This window comes from Hyla sarda, chromosome 3 (genome assembly GCF_029499605.1).
Source record: "Hyla sarda isolate aHylSar1 chromosome 3, aHylSar1.hap1, whole genome shotgun sequence".
Taxonomy (NCBI): domain Eukaryota; kingdom Metazoa; phylum Chordata; class Amphibia; order Anura; family Hylidae; genus Hyla; species Hyla sarda.
In genome coordinates this window covers 234536287-234550687 of record NC_079191.1, presented here as the reverse complement: position 1 = coordinate 234550687, position 14401 = coordinate 234536287, and the positions used below count along the sequence as shown (strand labels likewise).

Sequence of the window (14401 nt, the reverse complement as noted above, 5' to 3'; positions counted from 1 at the left end):
GAAGAGTTTCAGGGGTGCCAACATTTATTGTCAACTGTATTCTGGGAAAAAAAAAAAAAAAACAAGCAATGAAGGAAGCATGACATAATAATATAATTGATCTGCTTCATCAAATATTACACAAATTGTATTTAATATTTTATCTGACAGTCTAATAATAAAAAGTCCAGTAACTGTATAATTAATTGAAAACTTGTAAAATGTCTACCTTCTAACGCTATAGCATTGCTTGGACACAAGATGGCAGTGTTCACCAAGCCCTAAAGAGGAACATTTCCAAACTCGTATTTATCAAATGCACAAACCAACAAAAAAGGAAGCTGCTTAACCAATGTAATGTATATAAATCTACAGGGACGCGGGGAGGGGTGGGGGGGGGGGGTGTTTGGCATGAGACTTTTTCACACTTTTTTTTTTCAAGCTTGTACTCTTTTCTATGCAAGTTTCAACTTTGTATTAAAGGGAAACTCCGGCGCCAAGACATCTTCTCCCCTATCCAAAGGAAAAGATGCCTGATCGCGGGGGTCCCGCCGCTGGGGACCCCCGTGATCTTCCACGCCGCACCCCGTTAGAATCGGCCCCGGAGCGTGCTCGCTCCGGGTCTGATTACTGGCGATCACGGGGACGGAGCATAGTGACGTCACGGCTCCGCCCCGTGTGATGTCACGCTCCCCCCTCAGCTGTCACGCCCCCTCCAAATGCTTGCATTGAGGGGGCGGAGCATGATGTAACACGGGGGCGGAGCCGTGATGCCACAATGTTCCGTCCCTGCGATTGCCAGTAATCAGACCCGGAGCGAGCACACTCTAGGGGCTGATTCTAACGGGGTGCGGCGTGGAAGATCACGGCCGCGATCAGGCATCACGCCCCTGCGATCAGGAATCTTATCCCCTATCCTTTGGATAGGGGATAAGATGTCTTAGCGCCGGAGTACTCCTTTAAATGCATCATATCTCATGATGAGTGATGAATCTGCTTTTTTTCAAAGCACTTTGTGATGTGTGGTTTGTATGCCACCTTTTGAGTGGAGTTGCACAAACCTTTTGCAACCTTTTTGAAAAGTTGCATAAAATGTGGCTTTAAACAGTGCCTCTTTTAGCACTAAACACAAAAAGTCACACATTCTGTAGCCAAACGGGGCTTGCACAAAAATGTGAAATTCTTTGATGCTAGAAAGTCGGCATGCAAGCCTTGATAACATTTTTTTCCTCCGTTATCTACCTAGATAAATGTTTTAATTGAACAAATATTTTCATTTAATAATGATATCATTGATTGTTATGTATTAATGGTGCTACACTGTCACATGAAGTTACTCACAATGGCCCTGATTTACTAAGAGTGTACCGTAGGGTTTTTTTTTTTTGTCCTCTTCTTTCTTGTGTGTTATTTACTAAGATGTCCTTTTTTATTTTTTTTGGCGCAAAAGTTTTTTTTTTTTTGTCCACACGGAAAGGTACAAATTTTTTTGGGAATAAACAACAGTGGCTCTTCAGGTCTGTGAAATCTGAGGCAAGAGACCCCCCCACCCCCCCAACAACCAGCCATGCAAAAAAATGACAATTCCAAAGCATTTGCCGAATTCCTAAGAAATAGAGTTGGGTGTAAAATCTGCTCTGCGAGCCCTAACGATTTTATTTAAGAAATAACACACTTTTTTTTTTACACAATTTGGGAATACCATTTGAGCATGCATTTTGACACTGAGGCTGCGAGCCATAGCAAAAATATTCTGCAGACCAGATGGAAGAAAAGACTGAAAGTGGATTATGTTAGCAATCCTACAAATAAAGTTGTGCAATAAATATTGAATAAATCACAGATAAAGTTAGAAAGTACTACCATGTAACAATGCAAACATCAAAGTAAACTGTAACATTTCCACACATTTAAGGTTTAAAAATTAAATATTTGTCCATAAATCCTATCAAGTCAGGAATATATATATTCCGATGAAATTAGATTTAAGTGAACCAATCTTTTTAATTTTGGTTTACCTAGTTTATGCATATTGGGGGAGATTAATGAAAAGTTGCCCATAGCAACCAATCAGATTGCTTCTTTCATTTTGATGAGGCCTTTTCAAAAATGAAAAACAATCTGGTTGCTATGGGCAACTCAGCAACTTTTCCTCTGGACAGGTTTTGATAAATCTCCCCCATTGCTGGGGGATAAAACCAACCATTTTACCTGTTTTTGCACCAGTCTCTGGCATTCGGGTTTTCAAAATTCACTCTTCTCCGCTTTTTCGTCGGGTTTTGGACAAAAAAAATGGTGACTTTTTAAAAATGTCGGGTTACGCCCATTTTTTATATGCCATGCCCCTTTGTAGGGTTTTCTCTAACTCTCCGAGTGACGTGTGAGAATGTAGACTAATATGTCGCAAAAAGTGTCGCACAGGCGTGCGCCTAAGTTTAATCCACAAAACTTGATAGAAACTTTGGCTTAGTAAATGAGGCCCAATGTGTGAAACACCCCATCTGTCTGTCTTAAGCTTCCTGACCTCATGTGGGACCTGCTTCTATCAGACTATTATGGCATATCCTGTGGATCTGACACTTGCTACCTAATATCAGTGCCGGATTAACGTAGGGGCGGATGGAGCGGCAGCTCTAGGCCCCTGTGTTAAAATAGGCCCGGTGGCCCCCACAAACAGCCCGCACAGACCAACCGGCGCCCGCGACAATCAAGCCTCAAACTCCTGGCCCGCGGAACGAAAGTTTGCGGTATGTGAAATTTGTATTGCCCGACGCCCGGGACATGCAGTTCCGGGCGCTGGGCAGGTAACTTCTTCAGGCATCCTTCATGCCGGAAGACTTCACTTACCCCGCCCTCCACGTCTCCGGTTGGCCGGCCCGAGTCTGATGAGGGATGTCGCGCATGTGACGTCCCTCCGCAGACCCGCGCAGGACATCAGTGACGCCACTCGTTAGGCCGCTGGCGGAGAGGAGAAGCGCAGAGCAGGACGGGTAAGTGTGTCTATGTGTCTGTCTGTGTGTCTTTGCGTGTGCGTTTGTGTGTGTGTGTGTATATGTGGGGGGGGGGGACAATGCTACCTAATGTGGGGATCCTGCTACTACCTAATGTGGGGAGTATGCCACTACCTAATGCGGGGAACCTGCCACTACCTAATGTGGGGAACCTGCCTCCCAATTGGGATGGACCGATATCGATTTTTTAGGGCCGATACCGATAATCTGTGGACTTTAAGGCCGATAGCCGATAACTTATACCGAAATTTCGGTATAAGTTATCGGCTATTTCAGCAAAACGCCCCCCCCCCCCCACCCCCCTCCCGGCTGCAGATCAATGATTTAAACTGGGCACTTTAAATCAATCAACTGCAGCGGCTTTTGCTGGGTCAGAGATTGCCGCTGACACCCGCTACTCTTCCCCTGCCTGTCCTGGGGTCCTCCTGAGTCCAACCACCACCGCCGCTAACCCCCCCCGCCTATCCGGCGGTCCTTAGTCCAAACACGGGGTCCGCGCTACTTCTGACTCCGGCGGCATCCTGAGCTGTCACTGTGCGCACTGACGGTGACGTCGCGTTGAGGACGTCACTCGTCAATGTGCAGCACACAACGTAACGCAGGACACCGCAGGAGCCAGAAGTAGAGCGGACCTCGGGCCTGGGAACAGCTAATTATAAAACTGGGGATGGGGGAGGCAATGGGGCAGCGGCGGCAATCTCTTGCCGGGGCGGTGCGGTGGGGGGTGTAGTGCGGGGGCGGGGCATTATCGGCAAGGTAATTGCCGATAACGTCCAAAATCGTGAATATCGGCCGATAATATCGGCCAAACCGATAATCGGTCGATCCCTACTACCTAATGTGGGGAGCCTGCCACTACCTAATGTGGGAAACCTGCTACTACCTAATGTGGGGAGCCTGCCACTACCTAATGTGGGGAACCTGCTACTACCAAATCTGGGGAGTCTGCTACTACCTAATGTGGGGAACCTGCTACTACCTAATGTGGGACAACTACTACTAGCTAATGTGGGGAACCTGCTAGAACCTAATGTGGGGAACATGCTACCTACATAATGTGGGGAAACCGCTACCTTCCTAATGTGGGGAAACTGCTGCCTGCCCAATGCTCCCCCCCAGAAGTAGCACCCCCATCATCCATAAGCTCATGCTATTACCACACAAGGGTAGTGGGAATGGTGGGGGGGGGGGGGGGGGTTGCTGGTAGATGATGGTGGTGCTACTTCTGGTGGGGGGTGCCGCTTCTACCTCCAGATAATTTGAGTTTGAGACCCCTGCCCTATCACCAGATCCACCGGGGGTGCAATGGGGCAATTGCCCCTGAGATTGTTGACCCTCCTGTACTATAGCATGGTGGAGTGGGAGCTGTCAGCTGTCCTGCTTCACCATTCCCTCACATTTCTCACACGCTGCTGCATTCTTGCAGTGTGAGCCGCGGGGACGCCGCTGGCGCCCGGAGATCACCTCCCCGCAGCTCTCACACTGCAAGAACGGAGCAGCGTCTAAGAAATGTGACAGCTGGAGTGAGGTGCTTGGGCGCCGTATGGTACAGGGGAATTATTAAGACTTGGGGGGCGGTGTGCATGCACAGAAAAGGGCAAATTATAAGTGAGGGGCACATAACAGGGGGGCATAATATGTGAGGGGCACAGGACAGGGGGGCATTATGTGAGGGGCCCAGGACAGAGGGCATTATATGTGAGGAGCACAGGATGGGGGCATTATATGTGAGGGGCACAGGACAGGGGGTATAATATGTGATATACACAGGACAGAGGGGCATTATTTGTGAGGGGCACGTCAGGGGGGCATTATATGTGAGGGACACATGACAGGGCCCCCCCTGTCATGTGCCCATATGATGCACCTATAATGCCCCCCTGACATTTGCCCCTTACTTATAATGCCCCCCCTGTCCTGTGCCCCTCACATATAATGCCAACTGAGGGGGCAGCACCAGGCCCATGATGCTCTTAATCCGGCCCTGCCTAATATACCTCACCCTTGACAGACGCCATTGTCGGTGTTACTCACTTTACCTGTCATTGGGTGTGTTTTACAAATTCAGTTTTCTTTTTTTATTGCAATTATTGAATGCAAAACCAGTATTGGATTTCAAAAGAGAAGTTTTAGTGTTTCCTTTATACATGTCCTACATTTATGATCTGTTCCTGGCTTTGTATTCCATAATGATACTGAATGTGTGAACACACCCTTTACTCCTTAAGGACATCAAGTGTACATGTAACGCCCTAGTCCACCTCCCGCTGTATCAAGCGTGCTCAGGAGCTGAGCGCGCTTCATGCCTGGTGGGTACCAGTTGCTATCAGCAGTCAGGAGCCACGACTAATGCCTGACATTGGGTCGATTTACGGCGTGAACCCTTTAGATGCTGTAATCAAAGTTGATTGTGGCATCTAGAAGGGGAAAAATAACACTGCCGGTAGCTCACTGGAGCTGATTGGGACCAATCAGCTGAGAGGACGGGTGGAGGGTCCCTACCTGCTTTTGGTTTGTCCAATCACCAATCCAATCTCTGTCTTTCGGTAATTTAACCATTTGGTTTGACCTGTGGCATCACCACACCCCATTGTGTTATTTTTTTTTAATATATATCTGTGCTGTATCTTTGTTTATCAGTACATAACTCTATGGGGCATCTTTTGTTTAAACCATCATTTAATTAACCCTTTGGTATACATCATCCTGGGGCTTTATTGTGACTATTAGCAGCCATTGAGTTCTGGTATACACCTGTGGTAGTTGTTACTATCTATTAAAGTGATTGTCTTAATTTGCCACTACTGTCCGACAGCAATTATAATGCAACTGTAAGATAGATTAACCATATATATCTTATGTTACAGCTATATAAATGTAATCCCCACTTACCATCTAGCGTTTGACCATCTATTTTACTCTCACACACAGTACAGTTTGTTGTACATATCCCTCTCCCTGATGAACCCACAAAATTATCTCAGTGGGAGAAACGCATCAGTTACTAGGGGAATATTTTCATGTGTGTCTTACGGGGCCCTCCATCCATATAGGCATTAGTAAGACATTGTTAACACTTTTTTTTTTGGTCACTGGGGCATATTTTCACACACTTTTTTTTTTTTGTACGACTTGTGTCTCCTTACAATTACAGAATATCTGTATATTTTTCCTACCAATCCCAGCAATTGTGACCTACTCACCCTGGCCTCCCCCTTCTTTCTTGGTTTATAGTTTTATCCTGCGCACTTAGCACCCAGGAGTGAACGTCACCTTGGTTGAGGCCATCCTGTTAAGGAGATGGGTCCCTTAAAAGACAGGGTCAGTGATATACTGGGGGTCTTATCCTTACATTATCAGTTCAGCCCTTCTACTCTAGCAATTTCCATAAACTTCACCCACTTCACTCACCTTTACTGTGTGTTATTTTCAATTCCTTGTATATATATTAACAATACCTTGGTACCATAATTACATTTTTTATACAACCTTTTTAATGCATACCTATTAAAAGTTGTGTTTTATAGTTGTTTTTACCAGACTTTAGGGTCTATTATCTAGCAGCACAATTACAATTTCTAAAAAAAAAAAAAAATTGTTTATTTTGTAAGCTTGGTGGGAAAAAAATGAATATGAGTTCTGGGACAACTGGGAACTACAGAAATCAGGCCAGCTGATTGTGAAAAGCCTGAAGGAGTGCCCTTTAGTGGACATTACATTAAGGGTCTATTCACACGGGTGGAATTTACGTACCAATTCCACTTCCGCAGGTGGTTTTTGGCTTGTGCATATTTTGTGTGGAATTTGTGCGGAATTCGTGTGGAAATTCCGCATGTGGAAATTCAGAAGTGTGGAATCCCATAGAAGTCTATTGGGCTTTCATTTGAGGTGGAAATTCCGCCAGTGTGAATAGACCCTAGGGATTTGGGAGAAAATTAAACTTGTTTTGGGAGGATAAAAGTTCACTTTTTTTTTTATAATTCATAAAGAGAGAAAACACAAGATGCTATGGCAATTTTGGCATAAATATTGGATACAAGTTGGGCAGTTTTTTAAAGGTTAAAATCCTTTGAAAACCTTGGGATAGAATATGGAAATCTGGGTAAGTTTCATCAACACAGTGATAGGGATCAGGCAGGGAATTTCTACTGCTCAGCATAGACAGCATAACATTACCCAGCAGGGCATTAAAGGGGTACTCTTTTTTTTTTTTTTTTTTTTAATGAACTGGTGCCAGAAAGTTAAACAGATTTGTTAATTACTTCTATTTAAAAATCTTAATCCTTCCAATACTTATTAGCAGCTGTATGCTACAGAGGAAATTCTTTTCTTTTTACATTTCTTTTTTGTCTTGTCCACAGTGCTCTCTGCTGACACCTCTGTCTGTGTCAGGAACTGTCCAGAGCAGCATAGGTTTGCTATGGGGATTTGCTCCTGCTCTGGACAGTTCCTGATACAGGCATCAGGTGTCAGCAGAGAGCACTGTGGACAAGACAAAAAAGAACTTAAAGAAAAGAATTTCCTCTTTAGCATACAGCTGCTAATAAGTACTGTAAGGACAAATATTTTATAATAGAAGTAATTTACAAATCTGTAACTTTCTGGCACCAGTTGATAAAAAAAAAAAAAAAATGTTTTCCACCGGAGTACCTCTTTAAATCACGGTTTTTAATTTAATAAAATCATGATTTCAGTCATTTATAAAAGTATGGTGCATAGAGCTGCAGTCTTCACACACTCAGACCTCTTCCCTGGATGCAGTGCCTTTTTATTTATTTTAAAAAAAAATTTGCGCCTTAATCTAACACATTATCGGCACTAAAAGGGACTCATCTGACACACCACAGCGTGATCGCAGGGGTCCAATGAGTCAAGATGGAGAACTGAGTTCACCTCACATGCTTGGAGAAATAATGCATGTTCAGACTATACAGCATTTCGCAGATAAAACAGATCAGTGTTATGTCATTGCTTAGCACTAAACAGTAATAGCAATCGGGGGATTATTATTATTAGTAGTCCCCTATGTGGACAAAAAATGTAAAGAAAAAAAAAAAGGTTTTTTGAAATGTAAATAACCCCTCCCCCAGTAAAAATTGTAATTGTAAAATGGGAAAAGCAGGCAAAGTATAAAAATGACATATACATGTCATTGTCACATGCATAAATGTCTGAACTATTAAAATATAATGTTAATGATCCCGTATAGTGAATGTCTAAAATTGCCACTTTTTGATCACATCAATAAAAGTAATCAAAATATCAAAACATCACATATACGCAAAAGTGGAACTGATACAAACTACAGATCACTGCACAAAAAATTTGACCTCAAACATCACTGTATATGGAAATATTAGCAAGTTTGAGGAGTCAGAATAGGGCAATTTTCAACATTTTGATAAAGTTTTGGAGTTTTTAAATGGGCACATTTGGGTATCATCAGGCTGTATCCAAATGTTTCCTGGGCAATTAAATTAGTATCTTTTTATATTTATCTACACCTATGGACATATTGCAATATTAGCAATATCAATCCCACTTGTGTCATTATTTTAATATGCCTTATTGTGTGTGTTTTTTATAGGTGTCTTGAGATTATTTAGTCTGTGTCTGATTCATTATTCTATAAAATGTAATTTATTTTCATATTTGATGTGGTTGTTCTTAAGCGGGATTGTTTTTGTATTTAGATGTTCTCGCTGTTTTTTTCTTATGTATATTTTTGGGGAGGGTTACTATATATGCCCGCGATCTCCCTGCAGCACCCGCAGTTTCCAAGACTGGAGACGGGATATAACGCCATGCGCCCCCACCCTATTCATAGGGGGATAAAATGACTAAAGCCGGAATAACCCTTTAAGGCTTGTGTATTGCAAACAGTGTTTGTGCAGCGGTTGCAAATCTACAATTCCTGTGATAAGACATCTTATCCCCTATCCTTTGGATAGGGGATAAGATGTCCAAGGGTAGAGTGCCCCTTTAATTGATAGATAAAAAGACTGTGTTAAAATATTTTGTAGACAATTAAATAAATTAAACGAGACTTTTTGATAATATTTGTCATTTATTTTCCAAAAATGTTGCATTTGTAGAAAAAAATCCACCAAATGTTAGGAAACATACAGAAACAACAGATCAGAACTTTACGGGACCACTTCCATTCTTCCTTATTGAAACAATGTACAATTGATAAGGCACATGCGGTTTACTTAAATATTCTAAAGTAAGGCTTTAAGGTTCCAGTGTAAATCTTTCCTTTTTTATTTGTCTCCCTAAGGTGCCAAGTTCATGTCAGTATAGAAATTATCAGTGCCGGCATAAAATACAGTCATGTAAATCACATAAGAGCAGGTGAAACACCAACTTACTCACGCAGCCAGGAAAAATCCCATATTACCAAAATTCCAATAGAAATTACACCTACAATATATGCATAATAAGACAGGCTGTCAGTTACAATAAGATGTCTGTTCATCGGTATCATGTTTTAGAGCAGCACATTCGTCTTATAAAGGTCAATGTAAAATGCAAACTATTAAAACCCATTGTCCAATAATATGGATTGTTAATATCAATAAACTGCATATAGTTCTGTCTAAACTCATCTTACATGGAGCGTAATTACAGGTATATTTCTATATGGATCCAATAATGTCTTAGACAAGATGATCTAACTTATAGAAAAAAAGGCAGAATCCAAAATAAAACACATTCTAAATAACAGAGTCCATATAAGAACACACATAAAATACATTAAGGCCATGTTCACACCATAAGAAAAAAGCTGTATTTTATTTATGGACTTTTTTTCAGCCAACTGTCCGTTTTTTTCGTAATTGCCTAAAAAAAATTACCGTAAATAAAACGTCCATTTTTTTTAAAGGTGTGAACATGTTCTAAAAGAAAAGCCAAGCTAAGTTGATGCATATAGAAGGAGGCCTCATGGATTGCTGTGTTTTCAATTAGACAACCTGCAGGGCTAGCGAATACTCTTAGGTAATACCCTCGACATGTTGGTCTGTGAATACTGTCACTTTAATTTAGTGTCCACCAATAAAACAGTGCAGATCTTTGGAGATTATAACCTTTTCATGATGAAAAATCTGCAGCGGTACACAGTCACCACAAATAGTCTCCTGTAGCTTTGGTTCCACATGTTGTCCCCAATGTTTGGAGATGAGCTAGAGGCTCACATGAAAGAGATCCGTTTATTGCACATGCTTCAAGTTTAGAAGTCAAATCCAGGGGATCAGAAAACGTCCTGAATGTGTTATTTCACTCTGAAGCCAGGCGGCACCCATGCATCCTTAGTTGTGTCGTAAACATTATTGTATGTATTATGTTATGCAGGATATGGGGCTCCTAAAACAGTGCATAGCACCAAAAAGTGTTGAGTTCTATAATATACCGGCCTCTAGTCCACAGTGGTGCCTAGTTATAGCACACATATTTCCCAAAGCTGGCTAAGCTTGCCTTCTGTAATAGGATTCAGAACAACATGTTGCTGGTCATACTGGTTGCCCCCTACAAGAGAGAAAAATTGAAAATTAGGCAAGTTTTACCACAAAGGAACCCCAGCCGGTGTTACATCCAGAACAGACAGAGCTGGCCTACGCAAAGGTTGGCCAATTTGTTACTGCCATGACATTTATCTTATTAGTGCAAGGAAGGCTGAGCCACTGGTTGGAGACTATGGAACAGTGTTCCTTAGTCTGTTACTTTTTAACATCAAAATGGTTTACACAGTCCTTCCAGTACTTATCAGCTGCTGTATGCTCCAGAGGAAGTTCTTTTCTTTTTGAATTTCTTTCCTGTCTGACCACAGTGCTCTCTGCTAAAACTCTGTCTGTGTCAGGAACTGTCCAGAGCAGGAGAGGTTTACTATGGGGGATTTGCTTCTGCTCTGGACAGTTCCTGACATGGACAGAGGTATCAGCAGAGAGCACTATGGTCAGACAAAAGAAATTCAAAAAGAATAAACTACCTCTGGAGCATACAGCAGCTGATAAGTACTGGCTTTTTTAAATAAAAGTAATTTACAAATCTGTTTAGCTTTCCGGCACCAGTTGATAAAAAAAACAGCCAACTACTACTGGTCACGCATCTCTGACACTGGAACAGAATAAAGACACTCATTTACATAACAAAAGGTACAATAGCATGGGGACTCTAACCCCTGTTATACTCTGTGGCGCTTTTACTGGCTTAAGTGACAAATGCATGCATGTTTGGACAATATCCCATGCTCACATGCAAGGATGTACATAAAGAAGCTATGTTTCCCCAACTAAATAAGCTTACCCTTAATGTCTAAAACAAAGTTGGGCTTTGATCGACAATAGATCCTGCCATCCGGGCTGATATTCCATAACATGCTTGTTCCAGTCTGTTCAATGCTCAGACCAAGCTTGCTTCCAGTAGTAATAACAGTCCCAGCAGCAGTCAGAGTACAGTCTTCAGCAATCTGTGGGTTAATAATAATAATGTTAATGTATTATTTATACCATACTATAAAATTACATTCCAAAAACAAATAGCAAAGTTTGCACTTTCTATTAGCTTAGTTTTATGCCAAAATTTTTTTTTTGCATCTTAATTACTCCTTTTTACCATTTCATCCATACCACTCTGTCGAGGATGGTACAAAAGTTTATTAAAAAAATAATAAAAAAAGTGTCCAAAACACAGTTGAAAATGTGGTGCAAGTAATGTTGCACTAGATTTTTGGCACAGGTATTTTTTTTTTTTTTTTTATTAAACATTTTCCAAACAAAATACAGCACCAGAAACAATAAGTGTCAAGAATAAGGTAAGAGAATACGAGAAGACACCCCCCCCCCACACACACACAGACAAGCGAACGGAGCACAATCCTCAAAAACAAGGGCCATGTTCCGCACCAAATCTCCCCCTCCTCCTCCACTCTCTATAGTGAGAATGCAAGGGCGAGATTGATGAATCAGCTCAATTATCAGGTACACGAAACGCTCCGAGAGAACCTCGAAGAGCCTCCGTACTATACCATGTGGTGAACTGAAATGGGCAAACAAGTTCCACAATCCCCCGAGATTTGAAATTAGTCCCAATAAAGGATTTCCACTTCTGAAAAAAACATTTAGTGCCAGAGTTACAGTGATGTTCTGCATCCAACCTGTCCACCTCTAGAAAAATCTGAGTCCAACCATTTGGTGAAAAGGCAGCACAGTGCCACTAGAAGAACAACATGAATAAAACGTGGTATCTTCCTCCTCTCACCCTCGTACCCCTCCGGCGGGCGCAATTGATGAAATAAAAAGGACTGTGGTGTGAAAGTTAGAGTCACCCGCCAGTAATCCCAGATATAGGTCTGTATCAGTCGCCAATATTCTGCCGTGACCGAGCACTCCCAAACCCCATTGTATAACTTCGTGAGTGGAGCCCTGCTCTTAGGACAGCTAGTAATCCTGTCAGGGAAGGAGGGGGAAGGCAGAATGTAAAAAGCCATATAAGGCCGCATGGGCCATCTTAAAATAAGTTTCCCTCCACCTTTCATTTATAACATTTCTACGTACCGCCTCCCAACCAGCCAGGATGGTGTCTGTGATGTCAACGCCCCCTGTCCACCGCTCCCATGTACGAATAATCCGTTTAGGGTCTATTTTCAAGAAACGGTTACGAAAAGCCAGGTAAAGGGGACGATATTGATGTCCTCCTTGGGTTTTCACCTATGATCTCGTCCAGTGTGTGTTGGTGCTTCCCGCGTGAGGTCCCTCATTCGGGAAGAACAAAAAGGTGTAGACCTGATTGGCATACAGGATGTGAGATTGATGGAGCCCAAAGGACTGTAGAACCTCCCCAGGGGCGAACCATCTATGGGTATCCCCATGTATGAGGTCCCCCACCGTCATGATACCCTTAGAGGCCCATAGGGACAACCAAGGGGCGGACCTGCCCTGCCAGAACTCTGGATGGTCGATCAAGGGCATTCTCTTGGAGAGAAGAAATGGGAGGCCAAAAATGTTCCGGATCCCCTTCCATGCTACAATCGTATTGCGGAGCATCATTGAACTCTTGATTTCTGCCGGCAGCTTGGTGTAAGCACGATGCAGTAGCGCCCGTAGGGACCAAGGAGCAGCCAGCGCCATCTCAACTATCATATTACAAAAGAAGGAAGGCCCATGGAGCCCCTGAACAGGCAAGCTAAATTATATCCCCTAACATTTGGGAAGTTGAGTCCCCCCTCTGCTTTGCATAGCATAAGCTTCTGCAAGGGGACGTTTGCCCTGCCATAAAAAGTGCTGAAAAGCTTGGTTAAGTCGTCTAACATCCTTGTGCTTCAATAATAAGGGGAGCATCTGCAGGGCATAGAGCAAGAGCGGGAAGCTAATAGTCTTGATCAAATGGAAGTGACCAAGAAAAGATAACTGCAAGGATTCCCATCTGTTAAGTTCAGCAAAGAAACTCTTAAAAAGGGGCACATAGTTCAGCGCATAGAGTGTGTCAGGTGTTTTCCTATGCGAATACCTAGAATAGTGATGAAGGATGGGGCCACAGCTACTCCCCAGGCACAGGCAGTTTTAATTATATCTGTGTGTTTAAAATTCTTTGTTTTTAAGTTCTCTGCCTACTTAAAATAATGCAAATGTTTAGTGCTTAAATCCATTTTGTATGTTCCCTGTTCTTACATATACTCATGTTGTAACTAAGGGCCCTATTACACAGGACGATTATCGGACGAACAGGCCAACATTGCCCTGTGTAATAGGGCCAAAGATCAGCCAACGAATGAACAAATGCTTGTTCACTGGCTAATTGGTTTTTCAGAGGGTCAAAATGACCCATCGACCAATGGCCTATGACCAATCCAGTCATAGGCTCTGAAAACAAGCATCGATTGTTTCTAGGAAGGCCCAGGCGTCTAATACGGCCCTAAGTACAAAAATCTTTGCAATCATCAAAATACAGCATAATCTCTATTCTTATCCCTGTAACAGTGCCAGCAGCTATGCTGTGTGAGTAGGACATGGACAGAGGAGGTGTTCGACTTCTGAAGGTAAACAGTACATATTTACATATTAATAGAGATATAATAACAAGTTGCTTAGCATTTTAAACACTTCTTTATTTATTTACTCACTCAGGACTATAGAACTCCTTTAAAGGTTATTACAATTAAACATACACAGTGTTATTCTTGGGCTACCTGTGCAGCTAACTTGATGAAATATTCATAGAATCTAACAGGCATTACTGCAAAATCAATTGAAACCGGCAACAGCTGCTAAGCTGAACTGACGCTGATCTGTATCTATATGTGTAATAAAAGGTTAACTCCTCTAAACAGGGGTGATCAAGGAGTTATATATCCTGGTTAGATAACATCCCTTCAAAGTAATCTGATTTTTGAGTACAACTTAGAGTAACTTGTT

The 14401-nt window shown here is 42.4% G+C and overlaps 1 protein-coding gene across 3 annotated transcripts in view; it reads right to left on the bottom strand.

Moving 5' to 3' along the window:
* Positions 1 to 9055: 9055 nt before the first annotated feature.
* Positions 9056 to 14401, bottom strand: part of CRYBG1 (crystallin beta-gamma domain containing 1) — a 321531-nt gene continuing 316185 nt past the window's right edge. For all 3 annotated transcript variants that reach the window (XM_056566226.1, XM_056566227.1, XM_056566228.1), the window contains 2 exons: positions 11295 to 11457; positions 9056 to 10517 (listed from right to left, as the gene is read on the bottom strand). In XM_056566226.1, coding sequence (XP_056422201.1) covers positions 10429 to 10517; positions 11295 to 11457 — 252 coding nt within the window. In that variant the 3' untranslated portion in view covers positions 9056 to 10428. The remainder of the gene's footprint in view (positions 10518 to 11294; positions 11458 to 14401) is intronic.